The sequence below is a fragment of the Palaemon carinicauda genome, chromosome 1, assembly GCF_036898095.1.
Source record: "Palaemon carinicauda isolate YSFRI2023 chromosome 1, ASM3689809v2, whole genome shotgun sequence".
Taxonomy (NCBI): Eukaryota; Metazoa; Arthropoda; class Malacostraca; order Decapoda; family Palaemonidae; genus Palaemon; species Palaemon carinicauda.
This window is the reverse complement of record NC_090725.1, coordinates 200,694,085-200,717,538: the sequence shown is the minus strand read 5'-3', so window position 1 is coordinate 200,717,538 and position 23,454 is coordinate 200,694,085. Positions and strand designations below refer to the sequence as shown.

Sequence of the window (23,454 nt, the reverse complement as noted above, 5' to 3'; positions counted from 1 at the left end):
GCATCCTTAGTGATGACCTGCCAAATGAACTTCGTCTTCAGTAGCTGTGCAGTAGAATGGCATGAGGGATGTGAAAGGCCATGAATGAAATCAAACACCTGTCGGTGCATGGGAGCAGGTATCCACGGTTTAGGTCTACCAGTACTGACGTCACAGAGGAGAGTGGCATTGGAGTCATTAAGAGGGACGTCCTTCCAACGGAGGGACGTTTAGGATGTACTACCTGCTTGGGACTCTAGATTTTTTTTGGGCTTCTGCCAAGTCATTGTAATCCAATCTCGGGTGAATGGTGGCCATTGTGCTTCCCAGGGACGAGTTGAAGGGTACAATTGTATTCAGCCACGGTGGAGAGATGTTGGTATTGGCGGGCAGGACATTCGTCGAACTGTCGAGTGAAGGCGTGCGCCAGTGGCATGTGGTCCGTGCGATTGACGAAGGGCGTACCTTCCAAGAAGTGCGAAAGTGATCGATTGCCAAGTGCACTGCCAGCAGTTCATGATCGATGGTAGAGTAGCCGGATTCAGCTTGGACAGGTTTTTTTAATGAAGAAGGCCAAAGGGTGGGGCGAGCCGTCGACCACCTGTTCGAGTACTGCCCCAATAGCGACGTCGCTGGCATTGGTGGAGAGAAGGAGAGGTGCATATGGCATGGGAAAAGTAAGAGCAGTAAGGGTTGATAGGGTATTCTTTGCATTGGAGAAGGCCTCTTCAGGAAGGGGACCCCACTTCAGGTGTTCTGGCTTGCCCTTGAGGGACTCCTAGAAGGTGGCAGGAGTGGCGGGGTTGGCTGGCAGGAAACGGTGACAATAGTTAATCATGACCAAGAATTCTTGTAGTGCTTTGATGGTCGAGAGTGTGGGGAAGTTCTAAATGGCTGCCCTCTTCTAAAGAAGGATGTGGACTCCTTCAAGAGTGATGCAGTGCCCTAAAAACGATGCTTTGTTGGCACCAAAGGTACAACTGTCATATAGAACTACAAGGCCATTCTCTTTTTAGCGATTGATGACGATGCGTAGGTGACAGAGATGTTCTTCATTGAAGGAAGAGAACACAAGTGTGTCGTCCAAACAACATATATAGAAGGGGAGGTCCCATAAAATGCCGTTCATAAGACGTTGAAAAGTGGCCCCAGCATTACAAAGCCCAAAACAGGTGTAATTGAAGGTGTATGTCCCAGAGGGGGCAGTGATGGTGGTATTGGGGATGTCTTCTGGGTCCATGGGCACCTGATAATACCCTTTCAAGAGGTCGAATGTAGAGAAAACTCTCGCTCTGTGCAAGTAGGATGTCACGTCAGCGATGTTTGGGAGTGGGTAGTGATCCGGCTCTGTCTGCATGATCAGGTGCCTGTAATCCCCATGCGTATGCAGAAACCCAGCTTTCTCCAGAACGATGTGAGAGGGTGATGACCTTGTACTTAGGGCCTTTTGGCAAAAGCCCATTTCTTCCATTTCGGAGAATGTTTATTTAGCATCTGCCAAACGATCCGGGACCAGACGCCTGAATCTGGTGAATACTGGTGCCCCTGTGGTCTTAATATGGTGATGAATACTGTCTTTTGGGTGGGAACTGTGGGCGTTTGACAAAGTTCTGGACGGAAAACTTCCAGGTATGATGTGAGGAGGTGGGCATAGGCCTCTGTGGGTGGGCTGATGTGGAGAGCAAGGTTGAAGGGGGTTGGTTGGAGAGGTGTTGACAAGTAAGATTCAGCATTGACTAGCCATTGGTTAGCAATATCGACTAGGTAATAATGTGAGAGGAAATCTGCACTGAAGATTGGCAATGTGAAGTCAGCATCGAGAAACTTCCAGTAATATTTGACGCTTCCAAATTATAATGTGAGGTACTCGTAATCATGGGTGGGGATCGCAGATCTGTTTGCAGTTACTAGGTATACGTTGGCAGATTTACAGAGACTACATCGTGATCTGGTGAGTAGCCCTTGCAGAAGAGAATGATAAGCACCTGTATCTGCCAAAAATGGCATGTCCATACCTGCTTCATGTAAAAAGAAAAGACTAGTGACAGGGAAGGCCACTGCCACAAGTGATGGCCTACTCACACGTTTTTAGCCCCTGATTATTGTTCGAACATTTCTTCGCAGCAGCTCCGAATCTGGAGTGGTAGTAACATAACTGCTGCCGATGGACGTCAGTAAGGGGCTGTAGAGGTCTTTGGTTGGGGGGTGAGAGAGTGGTAGGTGGCGGGAGGTTTTGTTGCTGCTCCGGCACATCACGGGTTCGACATCTATGTCCTACTGCATTCACGTTAGCTTCAGATGATGTTGAATAGTTGTCTACTTCGTCAAATAGTGAAGGCTTTGATGGAGGTCTTGAAGGTGGTGAAGTGGCTGTCCATAAGGGCATCTTCTTTGGTCATCAGGTCCTTTATGGGCAAAATATTGACATCAGGGATGGCAGTGCATACAGATTTGGTTAGGCGCCATACCCAAAGGACACAAACTAGATTCACTTCACGAGAAGAGCCGTCTGCGGCAGATTGCATGTGAGCGATGCTGGTCATTCCCCTGAGGACGAACTTTTGGTCCCCCAATTGTTGTTGAGAGAGGTGAAAAAGTTTCGCTATGCCGACGCCTAGAGATAGGGAGTACTGCTCCAGGAGATGTGTTTTCAGAGTATAGTGCTCTATTGGGGTGTTTCCTTGGTTGGAATGCCAATTTGATATTTCCGAGAGAGTGTCTTCGGAGATTGCTGTGAGAGCATAGTCTGCTTTGGTGCTTGGGCGAATCACTTCCTTAATGCGAAACTCGACTTTGGGGTGCTGAAACCAAGCAAATGCCTCTGTACTGGCAAAGGGCAGTAGTTTAAGGGGTGTGGCATTGATAGTAGAGCTAGTGACGGAGGGCAGCATCATCAATCAGTAAGACACACCAGTGAGGGGGAAGGCTTGAAAGAGCTGAACACTCCAGTGGTCACCAATGAGCGAGGCGCCAGTTAAGTGATAACTTAGAGGTCAGGTGGATGTAACTAAACTTTATTAAACAATCTTCGAATTTATATACATTGACTTTTGAGGAAGAACTTCACAAAAATTAAAACATGATATAGCTTGTGCTAGCTTGATAACACAGGATGGTCTATTAACAGTGCAGGGAAGAGCGAGTGATAAGACAGAAATTCAAAACCTTTACAATGTACAAGCGTGTATGAAACGTGTTGTACACTAATAAAGAAAAGATTGGAAATGTGGGTAAACTCCAAGTGAGATAAAATAGAATTAGCATAACTATTTAAAACAATAAACAAACTAAAAACACAAGAATTTTCTTAAACACAATCAGACCAAAATTTGGGAAACACTAAAGAAAGGAAGAAGCATCAAGTAATTGAAAAAGAGGACAGAATTTGGTACTAACAAATATTTGTTCTAACGGATGAAGATGGATATATCAGCAAAAGACATGGAGTGATAAACATTGCAGAGGTTTTCTATACAATGCTATACAACAATATAAGAAATAACTTTGCTAATAGAAATAATGAAACACCTGAGGCGGTACCGAAAGTAACAGTAAAAATAAGGCAAGCACTAAAAGAAACAAAGATAGGCAAAGCAGAAGAATATGGCCTAACAAATGATTTGATAAGAGATGGAGTATATTTCGTAGTAGTAAATTCCGCTGAACTTTACACAAAATGTTTGAAAGACTGCTCTATGTCTTCAGCTTGAAAAAACTTTATCATTTATTATTTCACAAAAAAAGACACAAAACATAAAATATTACTGCTCAATAAGTTTACTCTCGGTAATAAATGAAATATTTACAAATATCATATTAGGCAAAACAGAAAGAAAGCTAGACTTTATTCAGCCACGAGAGCAGGCAGGTTTTAGAAGTGGATATTCAACAACTGACCATATCCATGTAATTAACCATCTAATAAGAAAATGACAAACCACTATGTATGCCGTTTAAAGACTGGGAAAGCTATTGATTCTGAGAAATCTTTAGCATTAATGGAAGCCCTTCAAAGACGATGAATAGATGACACATATGTAGGAGCACTTGAAGATACTGGTAGTAAAACTTCTTCTATTTAGTGAGAAAAATCCATGCATAGAAGTTTTTAGGAATTTTGATTGGGAAAGTGTTGGAATTAACATTAATGGCGAATACCTTTTTAAATTAAGATTTACACATGACAGTTGTGTTTAGTGAATCATGGAAAGAATTGCAAAGAGATTATAGTAGAATTGAATAGAGAAAGCAGAAATGTAAGACTGAAGATGAATATTAGCAAAACTAATGAAAATACGGAGGCAACAAATAAGAATTAAGGACGAACCTCTAGAGATTGCTAATGAATATATGTACTTAGGATAGAGAGTAAGTGACATGAGACCGAATTTAAAAGAAGGATAAGCATGGGATGGAGAGTCTTTGGTTAACAGAAAGAGATTATGAAATGTAAAATTCCACTTGATCTAAAAAGAAAAATATTTAATCAGATACTAGTACTAACTTTGGAGCCATACTAAAGCATTAGAACATAAGCTAATTACAACTCTAAGAGCTAAGGAAAGAAAAAATATGGGATTAACACCAAGAGACAGAAAAAAAAAAAACATGGATACGAGAGCAAACTAACGTAGTGGGTTTCTAACAACATGCAAGAAAAAGAAATGGACGTGTGCAGGACATATAATGAGAATGATAGATGATAGATGGACACACATAATAATACACATTAATACACACACACATATATGTATATATATACATATATATATATATATATATATATATATATATATATATATATATATATATATATATATATATATATATATATATATATATATATATATATATATATATACTGTGTATATAGGATATAAACATGTGCATATACATATACTTATCCATGTATATATGCATTCATGTATATGTATCTATATGATTATGTATATATATATATAAATATATATATATATATATATATATATATATATATATATATATATATATATATATATATATTATGTACATACATATATACAAATATAATTATATTCATGTATATATATAAAGTTATAGACATACATAATGTACAGTATATATGTATTTATATACATATACAGTATATATATATATATATATATATATATATATATATATATATTTATATTTATATATATATATATATATATATATGATTATGTATATATGTATATATATAATTTTGTACATATATATGTACAAATATAATTATATCCATGTGTATATATAAAATTATAGACATACATAATGTACAGTATATATATATATATATATATATATATATATATATATGTATATATATATATATATATATATATATATATATATATATATATATATATGTATGTATATATATATATATATATGTGTGTATATATATATATATATATATATATATATATATATATATATATGTATGTGTATATTATATATATATATATATATATGTATATATGTATGTGTATATATATATATATATATATATATATATATATATATATATATATATATATATATATATATGAGTGTGTGTGTATATATATGCACACATATATATATATATATGTGTGTGTGTATATATATATATATATATATATATATATATATATATATATATATATATAAAATTCCATACTCTGACATGGAAATATATGATAAATAAAACTTTCAATTTGAGAAATTGCTTTTGAATGATAATTCTTATGAAGAATTAACTACTAAATTTTATGTAATTTAATGTCTTTGAATCATTTCTGAGTTACTCAAGTTATGAATTTTAATATCTTTTAATCTTTTCTTAAGTAAAAGATAGAAAAGTAAATATTTAGCAAAAAAAAAAAAAAAAAAAAGTGAAAAAAGCCCCCTTACTCCTCCTCCCATGTGTCATATGGGAGATCTAGCATTGGAGATAAATGGGTTGTTACCCCAGACAGTGAGCAGGGACAGGAGACAGGATTTAGATCTGGCATTACAGTTACCTAGTAAAAAATTTGTACTATAAGACCATGGTATATCCTAGAGTGCTGTGATGATGATGAGAGACATTTTAGTCGTTGTTGCCCTCTGACAGACACCCCACAATGAGCGGGGACGCAAGGTATAATATAGATCTGGCATTGGAGATTCCAAGTAAAATTTGTACTTCAAGAACACTGTATATCCTAGATTGCTGTGATGGTAGTGCCAGTTTTTGGTAGGTGTTTTGGGTTGGGCATGATAGGATATATATCTGTAATTGGAGAAAACAAGTAAATTTTTCCACTACAAGAACACTGTATATACTCGAATGCTGTTAAGTGACAGAAACCCCACTATGAACGGGGACGGTGAGACAGGATATACATCTGGCATTGGAGATCCCAAGTAAAATTTGTACTACAAGAGCTCTGTATATCCTAGGTTCTGTGATGTTATTGAGAGACTTTTTAGTGGGTGTTTTGGGTGGTTGAGACAAGATATATCATTAATAGTATTATTACTTGCTAAGCTACAACCCTAGTTGGAAAAGCAGGATGCTATAAGCCCAGTGAGGAAAAGAAATAAAGAAATAAACTATAAGAGAAGTTTAAGAAAAATAATAACATTGAAATAAATCTATCATATATAAACTATAAACACTTCAAAATAACAAGAGGAAGAGAAACAAGATAGAATAATGTGCCCGAATGTAACCCAAGACAGTGAAAGACCATGGTACAAAGGCTATGGCACTACCCAAGACTAGAGGAGAAGGGTTTGATTTTGGAGTGTAATTCTCCTAGAAGTGTCGCTTACCATAGCTAAAGAGTCGCTCCTACCCTTACCAAGATGAAAGTAGCCACTGAACCATTACAGTGCAGTAGTTAACCCCATGAGCGAAGAAAAATTGTTTGGTAATGTCAGTATTTTCAGTTGTACGAGGACAAAGGAGATTGTGTACAGAATAGGCCCGACTATTCTGTGTATGTGTCAGCAAAGATGAAATGAGCCGTAGCTAGAGAGAGAGATCCAATGTAGTACTGTGTGGCCAGTCAAAGGACCTAATAACTCTCTAGCGGTAGTATCTCAACCGCTGGAGAGATAGTTGTGGAATAGTAGATCCCAAGTAAAATTTTGCAATGCAGGAGCACTGTATATACTCAAATGCTGTGAAGTGCATGACAGACATTTTAGTGGGTGGCTATTCTCTGACAGACACCTCACAACATGTTGGGAGGGGAAGATGGGATATAGATCTGGCATTGGAGATATCAAATAAAATTTTGTACTAAATTAGCGCTGCATATCCTAGAGTGCCGTGATCTGAATGGGACACCTTGAAATTATCAACTTCCAGCATAGGCGATATTATCAATATTCAATAGGAAAAGTGTTGTTTGCAATCCATGAACCTAATGAAATCTAAAAGACAAAAACATTTCATATCTATTATGCACACGATAAATACCAGTTTCAGTGACTATGAACATATCCCTGATGTGTGTTTCCACCAGGCAGGAAAACTCACAAGATATAATTATCATTAATGAAATATGCCTTATATCTACGTACTAACTGTAGCTTCATTATTGTCTAAAAAAAGAAATCACGTATAAGATTATTTATATGTAACGTATGTACTTTCAGGTACAGTTTCACTATGTTGTCAGAGATTTGCTTTAGAGGAATCATACACCTGTGACATTTAATGGAATTGGTTTTGAAAAACAGGAAAAGGTTAATGCAAATTTAAGCATAATATCGATTTGAAAGTAAATGCAAATCACTTGGAAAAAATCTGTCTATATTTACATGTAAGAGTATTAACTCCTAATTTAACCATGGTAAAGAATATAGAAAGCCAAAGGCCATTATAAACGGTTGCATTTCTAGTGTGTTTGTCTCACTTTAACGTACAGTATAAAACAGGAAGAATAAACAATATTTAATTATTCATAGCAATATATATATATATATATATATATATATATATATATATATATATATATATATATATATATATATACACCAAATAAGTGTCTGCATTTCAAGATTGTTTTTCTCACTTTCATGTAAAAATTGAAAGAATAAACATTAGTTATTTTTGACAGTATACACCAATTAACGGTATGTATTCAATATATTACAGATTAACAGATATGGAAGTAAGAAATCTGTAAAATTTAATAAAGATCCCTTTTAGAAAATCTAAACAAATGTAGTATTCAAATGAATATGCACATGCTATCATTAAAGGTATATAAACAGTATATCCATATACATTTTCCATTAGAATATAATCATATACATTTACCTTAGATTAACATATATACAAGGAATTTTGGTTACCAGTTATTACTCTTTACTGCTTCGTAAGAATAGAATGAATAAATTAATACAAATTATGCATTAAGACTAATAATGTTCATAATATACTTATGCTTACATTATCACAACATCATAATGATAAGAATCTGTAAAAATGCATATCCTCGATCGACAAATACCTCTATTTAATGTCTTCATCAATTGCACTTCCATAATCTGTCCATTGGTCATTACTTTTATCATGATCAAGAGCAGATATCTGTTTCTGCAACATTAGTAGTGTTCTTTATTCCATCCAAACTGAGTTTGGTCGAGAATGCTAAGATAGCGACCTTGTTGAATTTTCTTTATGAGAGTTGTGATACAAAGTGTTCATAATGCCTATACAAAACTCTGAGCTATCTCTAGTATATACTCCTTATCTTCATATCCTCCATGTAGCTCATCATATCCATCCCTTCTCTTCCTCACTGCCATTCATGTATGCTCCTATGATTAACTCCTCTCTCACTTATCTAATAGCTGTCTGAAACTCTTGTCTAAATAATTCTCTATCTAGTATTTGGTAACCTTATTGTTCTTCCTTCATTGGAGAAGCTGCACTTTCTTTTTATTCCCTTGGGTGTTTGCGATCTTGTGGAGTTTCTTTCTTCATCTTCCTAGCTAGGGGTTGAAGGCAACGGTTCCCAGAATTGCCTTTCGCACATCATTTTACTTCTACCCATGTTAGCTTTGTTGGTACATTTTTGAAGTAATCAGAATGCCATGATGTAGATCCATATTTTAGATCTTCAGGTGTGACAGTCCCTAAGCGACTGTTAATATCGTGTATTTTAAATCATTCCAGTCTGCTTTTTTTTTTCTTACACAATCCAAAACTTTTTTCAAGTTCTTTTTAATCAGTATGGGGTTTGCTTTTTTTTTTTTTTGCTGACATAGAATGCTTGAAGTAAAGTCTGAAAACTGCTTTGCTCTTTTGGCTGATGGTGGTAGGTCTTCATTCTGAACACTTGTAATATTTGGACGCTTTGATATTATGAAAGTGAGTTCTTAATGAAATCACAGAACTTGTTTCCATTCGTACTCCAATTGAACTATCCATAATAAATTTTCACCAAACTTTTAACTGTGCTCCACAAAACGCTAGAAGAGTTGGAAGACCCAGACTTACATGACTGAGGACTATAAAATGTGAAGTAGTAGAGGATGAATGGAGAAGTAATGATTTAAAAGCTCAAGATAGAGATTACTGGCGAAATCTAATCGAGTCCCTTTGCGTCAATAGGTGTAGGAGGAGATGTTGATGATGATGATGATTTTTCTATTTAGCTTGCTGAACGTTTTGATTATGATGGATGCTGATGAGCCAAGAAGTGTCATGCACACTTGAAAAACATTATAAGGCTGCAATTGTCTACCTTTTTCGTTCCTTAGAGGCTGTGTTTCTGTCTCAAATTAAAGAGGAACATAGCTAACAACAATAATTGATCCTGGAAACACAAATATGCAATCAAAATGATAATAATAGTTATAATTATAATAAAAAATAGTAGAAAATTAGTGAGGTTATGAATAGGAGATATGAAGGGAATAGTTTGATTGATGTACCTGGAGCTGATGAAAACCTTGATGTGCCCATGAATGAATTCAGTGTGTTTGAAGTCGAAGCTATCCTCAAAAACTAAAGACTTGGAAATCCCCTGGATATGATAGAATAACTGCCGAGATGATACTGGCCGAAAATGAAGTGACTTCCAGACTACTTACAAGATTATTTTGTAGAATGTGGCATGAAAAGGTATAACCTGATGAATGTGAGTTAGGAGTGTTTGTCAGAATAGCAAAAAAAGGAGACCTAACTGATTGCAATAATTACAGAGGCATAGCACTTACGTTAGTTGTAAGGAAAATATATAGTAAGCTTATTCTAAAGAGACTGGAGAAAAAGATTGATGAAAAGCTGTGAGATGAACAAGCAGGATTTAGAAAAGGTAGAAGTTGCACTGATCAAAATTTTTTTTTGAGACGTGCACAGCAATGCGCAGAATATAGAAATTCCCTTTTGATGGCATTTGTGGACTATGAAAAAGCCTTTGATAGTGCGCACCGGGCAATTTTATGGAGAGTCCTGCGTTATTTTGGAATTCCTCTTAAGTGTGTAAATTTGATTAAATCTGTTCATGATTTAAGCAAGTGCAAAGTTAATGGAGTCTTATCAAATGAATTTCCAGTGAACAGCGGAGTACTCCAAGGGAATGTGTTATCACTTATGTTGTTTATCCTCTTCATGCATTTTGTAGTGCGTAGAACAGTCAGAGATGGTGGGCAAGGATTGGACTGGATTGGTGATAGAAATTTAGCAGACCTAGAGTATGCTGATGATGCTGTCCTTGTTAGCAGAACACCACAGGATTCGTAGTGCTTGCTTACCAGAATGCATGAAATATCACACGAGATTGGTCTGAAGATAAATAGAAGAAAGACAAAGATGATGAGAATGGAGTATGCAGTGGAAGATGAAATATCACTGGAAGGAGAAAGGATTAATGAGGCAGAATCATTTAAGTATTTAGGAACTATGATCTCCAATACAGGGTTTTTAGACTTAGAGTTTAGTAAAAGATTGAAAAAAGCAAATCAGACAATGGCTAGGTTAAGTCAAATTTGGAAATCAAATCACCTGAAATTACCTATAAAAATCAGACTATATATATCAGTTCAGTGAGATCGATGTTACAGTATGGACATGAGTCATGGCATGACAATGAAACAATCTCCAATAGATTTAGTAGATTTGAGAACCAAGCCCTCAGAAAGATATCGTGGGTTAAATTGTAGAACAGGATTAGAAATGAAACTACTGTATAAGAGAAATTACTCGAGTACCATATGTGGATAAGATCATAATGAGGGGTAGATGGAGATGGTTTGGGCTTGCTCTTCGCACTCCCCAAGAGAGATTAGTTCACCAAACATTCAGCTCGGCTCCACAAGGGACTAGAAGAGTTGGAAGACCCAGACCTACATGGCTGAGGACTAAGAAGCGCGAAGTAGGAGATGATGAATGGAGAAGTACTGAATTAAAAGCTCGAGGTAGAGACGACTGGCAAAATCTGACCGAGGGCCTTTGCGTCAATAGGTGTAGGAGGAGATGATGATGATGATGATGAACCTCTAGTGAAACAAATGAATGTATGATTCTTTTAAGTGTCTTTCTTTTTGTTTTAGTCTAAGTTTTAATTCAGATTTGATATTTTGAGTGATTTATTTTTATTGTGTTCATTGTTAATTTTTTATAGAATATATAATTTATATATATATATATATATATATATATATATATATATATATATATATGTATAAATTATATATATATATATATATGTATATAAATTATATATATATATATATATGTATATATATATATATATATATATATATATATATATATATATATATATATATATGTAAAATGTGTATTATTTCCATCACTTATACTTATTTACAGTGCTTTGCGTATCCCCTGACTAAGAACGGAAGTAAGAGGTTAATTTAAGGATAGTTCCCATTAAAAGTAAAGTAATCACCCAGTTTTGTTTTGAATGTGAAGTAAAGAGATCTTTTAGATATTCAATGTTCATATATACATAATTGTGTCGAAGTTGCATACTATTTTCAGAGCTCTGAGTTTTTCTATTGTGTCGTGATATAATTTTTTTTTGGTGCCCAGACCCTGGGATCAAGCGAGTCTGTTTTAAATATCGGTGATAACAGGGTCGTGTTTTTTTATTAAAGGTTCGATCAGTTTAGTGTTGATAGGGTTCTGTGTATTGATAATATATATTTTTTCAAGAAGTATTATATTTTGTAAAGTACAAGATGGTGCAATTAAATGTACAGGAATTTTTGAAAACCCAATTGTTCAGGAATTGTTGGAAGCTAATGTAACTAGAACTCAGTGACTTGCTATTTTTATGGCATATGGTGGCCTTGCAACTGGTGGAATGATAAAAGTCCAAATCAAGTGTCTAGCCTTAGAAGCGTTGATAAACTCTGGAATGTTGCCAGAAGAAGATATTGCAGCAGGTTGCGACCTTTTGGAGAAGGCTGAAGCAGAATTTGTAGAGAAGTAAGGATCAGAGGACCCAAAAACTGAAGAAATGAAAGCAGAAATGACTTTAGTGGTTGAGATTAGAAGAATTGCAACGAATGAGAATTTGATTAAGTTGAAGATGATTGCAGAACAGGAAGAAAGAGAGAAGGAGGAGGCAAGAAATTGCAAGACGTGTGAGGGAAATGGAAGAAAAAGAGAGAGAAGAAGCTAGAGAAATTGCAAGACTTGCAAGGGAAATGGAAGCCAGAGAAATTTGCAAGACGGGAAGAAAGAGAAAGAGAAGAAGCAAGACATGCAAGGGAAATGGAAGCATGAGAAATTGCAAGACGGGAAGAAAGAGAGAGAGAAGAAGCAAGACATGCAAGGGAAATGGAAGAAAAAAGAGAGAAGAATCTAGAGAAATTGCAAGACTTGCAAGGAAAATGGAAGCAAGAGAAATGGCAAGAGGGGAAGAAAGAAAGAGAGAAGAAGTAAGACATGCAAGGAAATTGGAACTGTTGAATGCTCGTGCTAAGTTGTTAACTCAGACAGGTATGACTCCTGCTATGCACGATCCCATGTTTGATGTGGCTAAGGCACAGAGGTTGATTCTGAAACTCATGGAAGAAGCTCCCGAAGAGTTCTTCAATCATTTTGAAACAGTCGCGTTGGCGATGGAATGGCCAGAAGATAAATGGTCTGTGTTATTGCAGAGTGTCCTTATTGAAAAATGACGCAGTGCGTATCTTGCCTCTACTCAGGACCTGAGGAAGGAGTATCAAGAAGTTAAGAGGAGTGTGCTGCAAGTGTATCAGATAAACCCTGAATACTATAATGAAAGATTCCGAAATTTGCGGAAGGACAAGAAAATTACTTTCCTTGATTACGCTTATAAGGTACAACGATGTTTTAAGATATGGATAGAGGCTGCCAAAGTCAGAGAGATGGCTGATTTAGAAAAACTGATAGTGCTGGAACAATATTTACAAGGAATTCCTGAACATTTTCGAATGTACATGAGAGAGAGAGAGAGAGGTAAAGAAACTTGCTCGAGCCGCTTTGCTGAGGGAATATTATATTATCATTCGTAAACCCTCCTCAGGTATGAAGTTTCAACCGTCGTTCTGACCAAGTGTCAAGTATTCGCCGAACCATGGAAACCATTTCAGTAATAGATAAGGCGAACAAGTTCAATAGTTACAGCGGAAGTACCACTGGTACTATTCCAAAGCAGAATGTGCAGAATGTGACAGTACCAAAACATCTATTGTCGAATCGTCCTCCTTCAGGTGTTGTGAAAGACGTGCAGAAGATTAATATTTTCTGCTGTAAGTGTGGCAAAAAAGGTCATATCAGTAAGGATTGTTGGTCGAACCAACTGAAACCAGTCGCCCAAGTGGTTAAGGGTAATTCAACTTCACAGAATACGAAGATGAAGAATCAAGCGGGAAAGGTCGACGAGGAAAATAAAGCAGCTAACGTTTACACGACGAATAGAACAACCCCAAACAGCCTAGATGCCTTTAAACCGTATATTTATGAAGGTATATTAGCCGTTCTGGATGGGAGCAAGCAGATCCTGGTCAAGGTATTGTACAACACAGGATCTAATCACAGTGTGGTGATACGAGGTGTACTCCCGATTGTGGAACACTATTTCACAGGAGATTCTGTCTTTTTGAAGGGAATAGGAGGTGAGGAGATTATCCTATTTGCCATTTGAAACTGTCATGTGAGATGGTGACAGGTCATTTTGATTTTGCAGCAAAGGATTCTTTGGCTGTCGGATGAGTGGAAGGCCCACTGGGAAATGAGGTTGGTAGAGTGCTGTTTGTGCCTTGTCCCATTGTAACGGAGAAACCACTGAAGTATAGCCCTATGATTGAACTCGAGAAGATCTACCCGTATCTGTTTCCTAGTTTTTGACGACTTGGTGTACGACAAAGAAAGTGGCTGCAGAAGAAGACAGAGAAACTGAGGGAATGATGAATTTGGAGGACGTATTTACGGAAGAAGAGATTTCCTTTGATAGTACGCAAGAGGAGAGCTACTGAGAGAGCCTGAAAGAAGAGTAACGACAAGCGAAAGAACAGGAAGACAAGGAAGCAATGGAAGAAATAGAAAACTTGGCATTAGAATTAGGGCAAGTGAGTCGGAAAAGGCTGATAGGATTGCAATGGAAGGATGCGATGTTAACAGAATTAATGTACCATGTGGTGTATGAGACGGAGATGCAGCAGTCTTCCAACTGTTATTACATCAAGGATAGGTTGCTAATGAGGAAGCATAGACCTGCCGATAACCCTGGAAAGGCCAAATGGGGCATCTAACATCAGATATGGATTCCTGCACTGCTGAGAAGAGAGGTGATCGCCGTAGTACGTGTGACGGGACACATGGGAATAAGAAAGACTACGGAGAAGATTATAAAACACTTTTTTTTCTGGCCTGGCATGCACAAGGAAGTGAGCCAGTTTTGCTGTGCATGACACATTTGTCAGATGGCTGGAAAGCCTAGCGAATGCATCAAGAAAGCTCCCTTACACCCGATTGAAGTACGAGGAGAACCCTTTAGCAAGGTAATGATCGACATTGTGGGACAGTTACCAAGAACGAAGAAATGCCGCGAGTACATGTTAACTTTGATGTGTCCAGTGACAAGATACCCAGAAGCTATACCTGTCAGGAACATCAGTGCCAAAATAATCGCCGAGAAGTTCCTAGACTTTTTCGCAAAGTTAGGTATTCTGAAAATCGTTCAGTGACCGAGGAACAAATTTCACATCAAAATTGTTTCAGGGCGTGATAAAACTATTGGATGTGAGACAGCAACTGTCTACTGCTTATCAATCGGAGACCCAAGGTGCATTAGAGAGATTCCACCAAACTCTAAAGAATATGTTAACCAAGTACTGCAACGAAACAGGAAACGAATGGGACGTTGGACTATGTTTAATGTTATTTGAGGTACGCAATGCCTATCAAGAAAGCATGGGATGTAGCCGGAATGAAATGGTGTTTGGATGAGAAGTAAGAGGACCGATTAAAATATTGGCAGAAAAATGGAAATATTGATTTGAAATGGATGGAGAATATGTCAAGAATTTAAGGAAAAGGATCGGCGAGATAAGGAAATTTTCCCTAGAGAAACTGAAAACGAGTCTAGGAAAAATGACATGAAAAGTAAGAACAGACAGTTTGTGGTAGGACAATAAGTGTTGGTTTTCTTACCGATAAGGAGATTCCCTCTCACCAAGTTCCAAGGACCATTCCGGATTTTGGACAAAATCAGTGACCTGACTTATGTTTTCGAAACCCCAGGAAGAAGGAAAAGTCAAAGGAAGGTACACTTTAACTTATTGAAATCATACCTAAATGAAAACGAAATCGAAGCTTCACAGATGTGTATGACGCAAACCATTCCAGCCACGGAAGACGATGATGAATATGAGGTAGGGGCTGTAAGTAAGGTGAATAATTCGTCCATCTTTAGGAACTTAGAAGAGAAATTAACTCATTTGAACAAGGAGCAGCAAGAGGAATTAAGCCGATTGATTAAAAGTTTCTCTGAAACTGTCTCAGACGTCCCGAAATGAACCAACTTGACGAGGCATGAGATACACCTCAAGACTGCGGGAAGACCGTTCAAACAATGCGCTTATCAATTGTTGCCGTATCACCAAGAAGTGATGAGATAAGAAGTGTACTATTTGTTACAAAACAGATTAGCCGAACAAAGCTCTAGCTTTTACAGTTCTTCGTGGTTGCTTGGGAAAAACCTGACAGATCTTTCAGGATTGGTACAGACTATCAAAAGTTGAATTCGATGTGTGTGGCTGACAATTATCCATTGTCACTCATAGAGCAACTACTCGACAACATTGGACAAGCAAGGTTCATCTCTATGATCAATTTGTTAAAAGGCTATTATTAAATATTAAATGGTCATAATGTCTATAACCATATTGTATTAATGTAAAGCATATATTACATAAAGATAATGTGGTTGCTGATTATTTATCTCGGGCTGAATCGGTGTATTTAGTCTCGGAATTAATAATCCTTTTTTGGGGGAACTATCTTACGAAGCTGATCTTCATGGGAGTAGAAAATTTTATTAATGTATTTTATTTGTGTATTTAAGAGATGTATAGCCAGCTCGTAAGGTGAGTTCCACTCACGTAGGATTAAGTAATGTATGTAAATTACTATTTCTTTTTTCATTCATATAGTAGTATTTTCATTCAGTTCCGTATGTGTAAGTTTACGTTGTTTTAAAGAATTACATTTTCATTTAAAATAGTTTTGTTAAGAAGTCTTATGTGATCTTGTTAAAAGGTATGCTGTATGACACACACGCTAGGGATTGCATCATGTTTCTTCGTGGTTGGAAGAGGCACTAAAATTCTAGACCCCCCAACTTTTTTTTTTCTTTAATGTTATGAGAGAAGGTGGGCGGAGTTAGCTGAGATAGTTACCTAGCTAGCAACGGTAGTACCCCTTCTTCAAATCACAAAGTTGGCAACCTTACGCCGCTAAAGCCATGCCCCCACGCCACAAGAATGATTTACTAGGAGTTACTAGAATGAATGAAGTTAATATATAAGGACATAGCAATGCATAGGAGGCAGAAGAGATCCTGCCTATCCCTTTGTGAAGAGCCATTGTCCGCCAGCCCTCTCTCCATCCACTACATAACTCCTCTCAAACGTGAATGGTGTTTATCTCTCAAACGGGAATAGTGATTTCTCTCCAACATATACCGTGTATAGTGTTGATCAAACATTGGTGATATTATTTTGTGTCTTAGTTAAAAGCGTAGTGTGTTAATGTAAGGACATTTTATAGTATACATTTTTGTAACTGGCCCTGTGAGATTAGTTTATACAGTGAAGTGTATTTATTTTGCTTAACCGTTCGGTAACCTTGTGTGAGCCTAAGGACATAAGAGTAAGTGTGATTCTGATTTATGTTCTGTAAGTGTTAAAGTGTCATTTATTCATTAATTGTCAAAATCAAATATTTTTATAAATTAATTTCTAGTGAAACAAATGAATATAGGATTCTTTAAAGTATCTTTTTTTTTTTGTTTTAGTCTGAAGTTTAGTTTAGATATAATTTTTCAAGTGATTTATTTTTTTCTTAATTTTGAATTGTTAATGTTTAATAGAATATGTCTATTTTTCTAAAGTTCATATTATTTCGATCACCAATACTTATTTACAGTGCTTTGCTCGTACCCCCTGACTAAGAACCGAAGTAAGAGGTTGATTTAAGAATAGTTCCCATTAAAAGTAAAGTAATCACCTAGTTTTGTTTTGCATTTAAAGTAAAGAGACCTTTTAGATATACAGTGTTCATATATATTATTGTGGGAGTTGCGTACTATTCTCAGAGCTCGGAGTTTTTCTATTGTGTATCAAACTATGTAATATTATCAGGTTAGGTTTGGAGCTTGGGAATTTACGTAATTTGCTAGTCGTAATATAATAATTTGTTTGAGATGATTATGGACTTTGCTTTTAAATTTGATTTTCACTTACCTGAGATTTTTTGAAATTACAGTATTTATATTCTTAAGAGTGTTTGATGATTTAAGCAAATTTTGTTTTCCTCTGTTTATATTTATTGTACATATGATAATTTTCTTCAAATTGGAAACAGCTTGAGCCCTACATCACCAGTGCAGCATTATATGATGTCGGAAAAGGCTACAAAATATCGGAGGACTTTCACTTTGATTTGAACAACCCTGTAGCAAGGAGCCTATTGTCCAAAAAGAAGAAGGTTGATGAACCCAAAGAGGTTTTTGGAGCTTCTTTACCACTAACCTTAGCCGGCGTACCAGAAGAATGGATTGCACATCCAAAACAGGTAAGTTTTGATATTGATATTTTATTTAATTCCATGTAGCTATTCCAGTTTTGTCTTTTCAGAATTGTTCTTATATGAATGCAAAAAAAAAAAAAAAAAATTATTTGTTAATCATCCACAATATCATTGTGCTGAGTAGTATATTCATATAACAGATTTTGCTTCCATCTATTGCAGTAGTTATTTCACCATAAACCCCATATGGTTTAGCCCAATGATGTTTGCAACACTATTCTGATACATAGCTTTTTGTTTAACAAACTAAAATAAAGGATCCATAAGGAAGCTCTTCACAATACAAAAGGGTCTTGAGTTTTCATGTTTCTGGTGGATTAATGACTCACAACTCAGAGGTTCTCTGTCCTTGTTTGTCTTTGACTTCACAGTGTAAGTTTTGTATAGAGGCTTGAACTAAGAATTTTGAGGAATTGTTATCTTCCTAATTTTTTGGAGGGTGGGAATTCCTGTTCCCCTCGCGTAACAGTGTTGCCAGTAGGCGAGGTTAATCTCTTTTATAATATAGTATACATTTTATTGTTTATTTATAGCTTGTTTAACCTTATCACTATCTCTCACATATTTTAAATGTGATAGTTAACTATATGAAATCTTAGGAAGTTCAATAGAAGTAAGCTCAGTTTTCATAACAGAATTGATTATTTCAATACTTAATACTTATTTCATATAATCTACCTTCAGCCTCCTTAATTTTATTAGTTATCAGTTTTTGTGAAGATTTTGTACATTATTGTTAATTACTTCGAGGGAGAATTATCTTGTACCATGGGGTACAATTTGGGGTCTAGTTTTATTTTCGAGAACTTATAATGCTAGAGATATAAATTATTTGAAATCCGGTTAAGTGATTGAAACAATTTATTTTGTTTAAAATAAAAAAAAAAATTGTTTACTTGTAAGGAATATTCCCTTTGTAAAAGAGGAAACTTGCATGAAAATGTTCTGTAATAGGGAGAATATTAAGCTCATGTAGTCATTTAAGAGTTTGCTTATGAACATAGTTGTTAGAGATAGTAATTTACCCGAATATTACTTACACAAATTCTAGCATGCTGTTAACTTTCAAGTGTCCAAGTGTGAATTTGATAATGATTGACATACAGTACATTCACTTATTTTTTTCAGCATTATTAAGCAGGTTGAAAATTATGTTGTAACTATTGTATCAGTTGAAGAATTTTAGAATGTATGTAATTGATATTCTAAAGAAAATTAATGTATATTTCAGGCTGTGATGAGTGTCACAAAACCTCACAATGATATCTTTCTCGTCATTCACATTGAAAAGGTCCTCCAAGGTTCCATTGGCCAAATAATTGAACCATACTTGAAAAACACTGATACCAAAACTATTCAGAAACTTCAACGGATCATCAAAACTTGTTGCTATAGGTATGATTGTACAATTTTTAAAGTTTTAAAGTGTATGATAAATGGTTGAATCTGTGAAGAATTTTAGCTTATCATTTTTTGGAGTATATTTTGAAGAATAAATTGCAGTATTTTAGATGAATTTCAGTTTACTGTAATGTGAAATAACTAATATTCTCTCTCTCTCTCTCTCTCTCTCTCTCTCTCTCTCTCTCTCTCTCTCTCTCTCTCTCTCTCTCTCTCTCTCTCTCAAAAGACTGCTATATTCATTTGTTACATTTAATTCATATTCTTACCAATGTCAAGAAAATTATCGTAGATGTTGGCTAACTATATTAATATCTCAATTTATTAAACATTTATTTTAGTGCTTGGCATTATGCCTAAAATTCATTTTCTGTTCCATTTCGTTATGTGATTAACATTTTGTTATCCACCAAGCACTGCCATGCATAGAACATTCTGTAGTGTTTATATATATATTTTTAGATTAGGTTAGATCTAAGGAAAGAAATAGAAAAAATAATTTTAAGAAAGTAAACACTCCTGTAATAGGAGAAAAATATGAAGAGTTTAGTGTAGCAAAACAAAATAGGTACTCCTAACTACATGATTAAATGGAAGCAAGTAAAGTAGAAGTGAACAGTAATTTAAGAAAATTTGTATTGGAATCAGCACAAAAGATAGTCGGAAAATTCCCAGACAAGATCAAGGAAAACTATCAGAAAAGACCAAATGCCTAATAAAAAAAAATTTGGAAATGAGGATGGAATTCAAGGGAAGTGAAATAGAATTAGCAAAACTATCCAAAACAATGAAAAAAATTGAAAACCCAAGACATTTGTATACATAATTAGACAATAATTGAGGAAACGCTATAGAAAGGAGTAAGCACCAAATTAATGAAAAGAAGACTAGGAACAATGTTTCAACAGATGGTTGCCTAAAAGGATGAAAAGGGAAATACTGTATTATCAACAAAAGAGATGAAGCGATAAAAATTGCAGAGGATTTCTTGTGCAATGTTATACAATAGTGATATAAGTAATAATTTTGCCAATAGGAATAATGAAACAGATGAGCTGGTACCAAAAGTAGCAGTAGGAGAAGAAAAGAAAGTATTAAGAGGTATGCAAAAGAGGCAAAGCAGGAAAATATGGTCTAAAAATTCATTAAATAACAGATGGAGGAGATCTCATAGTAGTAAAACTGGTTGAACTTTACCTAAAATGTCTGCGAGAATTATTATTGTTAATTTAGGTTTAAAGTATGATGAATCTTTTTATTGCCATTAATTCTTATCATGTTTAGAGGCATTAAGCAAAATCTGAGACCAGTATGTCATATACTTCATCAGTGTAGTTTACTGTATTGCAATATTCGTGGTCTGCTTATAAATATTCAAGACCCTACGATTGCGTCCAGACAGTATGGTTTTCTTTTGTGCTCAGAAACATTAGTTTCTAATATGAGAAACTCATCTGAGATTTTTATAACTGGTTTAAAGAAACCAATAATTTTTAAACGGATTGCCATTCCTAGGGCCAGGGGAATGGTGGTGTATATTAGGACTGAGTACCCTGATTTTCATAGGTGCTGGTATGAATGTGGATATCATGAGATTCAGGTAATAAAAGTTTGTAGTAGGCAGAACAAATTTTATTTGTTTTCGATCTACCGAATTCAGACATGAAGGATTCTATCTTCGATTGTCTTCCTACCATTATGGCTAATATACAAAATGATAGAAAGGCTTCTCTTTTTTGTTGATGATTTCAATGTTCACCACAGGAATGGTTAAATTCTGTTTCTCTTGCTGATTGCCATGGCCTAAGAGCTTTGGACTTTGCTTCTGAATCAAGCTGTGAACAAGTAAAGCTACTCACAGGTGTGGTAACTGCTCGGGCCTAGTATACACTGACTCCCCTGGCATTATAACAAGTAAGGTTGGTTCTCCAGTTGGGATATCTTATCATGCCTTGATTTCATTAGTAGTGAAGACTGGGCATCCTGTCCTGGATGTGTCATACTTGTGTAAGATGTATATAAAATATCAAGCAGACGAATGCCATTTTGAGTGATCTTTTCAACTTCAAGTGGTCACAACTGTAAAATAGTGTTGAGCCTGTTGTTCCTTTGAATGAGAACCTAGTTAGCATAATTGATAGGCGTATCCCTTCTTGTACTAAGGTACCGAGTGAAAGACAAACCCTGTTCAGTGATGATTATATATGCTTATTTGGAGAAACAGGAGGCCTATCATCTTTGGAAGGGTAACAGATCAGATTTGGATTGGAATAATTATACTCAGCTTGGAGCTTTTGTTCATAGAGTTTATGCTTCCACTGAAAAGGAATACAATTTAACCACAAAAGAAACCCTTTCTAGTATAACCCAGGAACATAAGTGGTGGCCTACCCAAAATCTGCATTCTTTGGTGTAGAAGTAACTGTCCCTCATTTAATTAAAACAGATTGTTCTGTCATTCACTGTTCAAAGAAGGCAACCCTTTTGGCTAATGTGTTTGACAGTTAGCTTAGTAATGAGAAACTTTATCTTTTTCATTCCTATTTTCCTGAGGCTAAACTAACTTGTTTAGCTTTTTTATCTCGTGAGATTAAAGCTCTCTTAATGAATCTTGATGCGTATAGAAGTGTAGACTCAAATGGTATTTTTCCATTGTTCTTTATAAAGACTGCAAATTTCTTATCTCTAGAGTGATCTGTTATTATCCAAAGTTAGAAAGAAGAAGTTCTTTTAGCACTTGTTGGAGATTTGGTAATGTTACTCCATTATGTGAATGCATTTGTGGTAGTTCGAGTCCAGCTGATTACCACCCTATTCCATAACTCCCTTATTATTCAGAGCTTTTGTACATCTTTTGGCAAAACATCTAAATAGGTTTGCTGAAGCTAATCATCTGCAATTTGGCTTTTGTAAAGGCCTTGGAACATGTGATGCCCGTCTCACAATCTCCAATGCTGGATAGAAATCCCTTGACTGTGGGAAGGAAGTTTGTATGATTGTCTCTGATTTTAGTGCAGCCTTTGATTGTGTTAATCATGAGGCTCTTGTTTTCAAACTCAAACGGTTGGGAATGGGTGTTTCTTTTCTTAGCATCATTATTGATATTTTAAGCAATAGATCTCACGTGTTGTTGTTGATGGGCTCCAAAGTGATAATAGGGTTGTAATATCTAGTGTCCCTCATGGTAATTTTCTTGGCCCTTTAATTTTCATACTATATACACATGATATATAGTTTTGCTTATGAAACAAGGTCGTTGCATATACTGATGATCTTATTCTCTTTGTATCAATTTCATCTCACTGTAGATCTGGGGTTGCCGAATCCCTTAATAGAGATCTAGCTAAAAATTTTTGCATGCTGTAAGTTATGGGCATGAACTTGAATCCTAACAAAACTCAAAGAATGAATGTAAGTAGGGTCAGGACAGTAACTCCTCAACATCCGTATGTCGGTATGGATAAGTTTCTTTAATTATGTATGACCTAAAGTTTTGGGTGTGACTCTCGACAGCAAATTTACATTGGAGAAGCTCATTCCTCTTTCTCTTCTTCAATTGCACAAAAAATAGCATAATGAGAAAGTCTTTTAAGATTTAAGGTGATCAATCTATTATGAAGTGTTTTAATTCTTTCATTCTATCTTGTTTCGAGTATTGTTCTCCTATCTGGTCTTCAGCCGCTGATGCTCATATTAATTTGTTGGATAGGAGCTTACAGTCTATTAAATTTGTTATTCATGATCTAGATATTATTCTCTGGCAC

At 35.6% G+C, this 23,454-nt stretch overlaps 1 protein-coding gene across 1 annotated transcript in view; it reads left to right on the top strand.

The window, feature by feature from the left end:
• Ziz (dedicator of cytokinesis protein Ziz) overlaps positions 1-23,454 on the top strand; it is a 573,699-nt gene that overhangs the window by 228,630 nt on the left and 321,615 nt on the right. The window contains exons 11-12 of the mRNA XM_068386849.1: positions 18,065-18,274; positions 19,521-19,684. Of these exons, the coding sequence (XP_068242950.1) occupies positions 18,065-18,274; positions 19,521-19,684 (374 nt within the window). The remainder of the gene's footprint in view (positions 1-18,064; positions 18,275-19,520; positions 19,685-23,454) is intronic.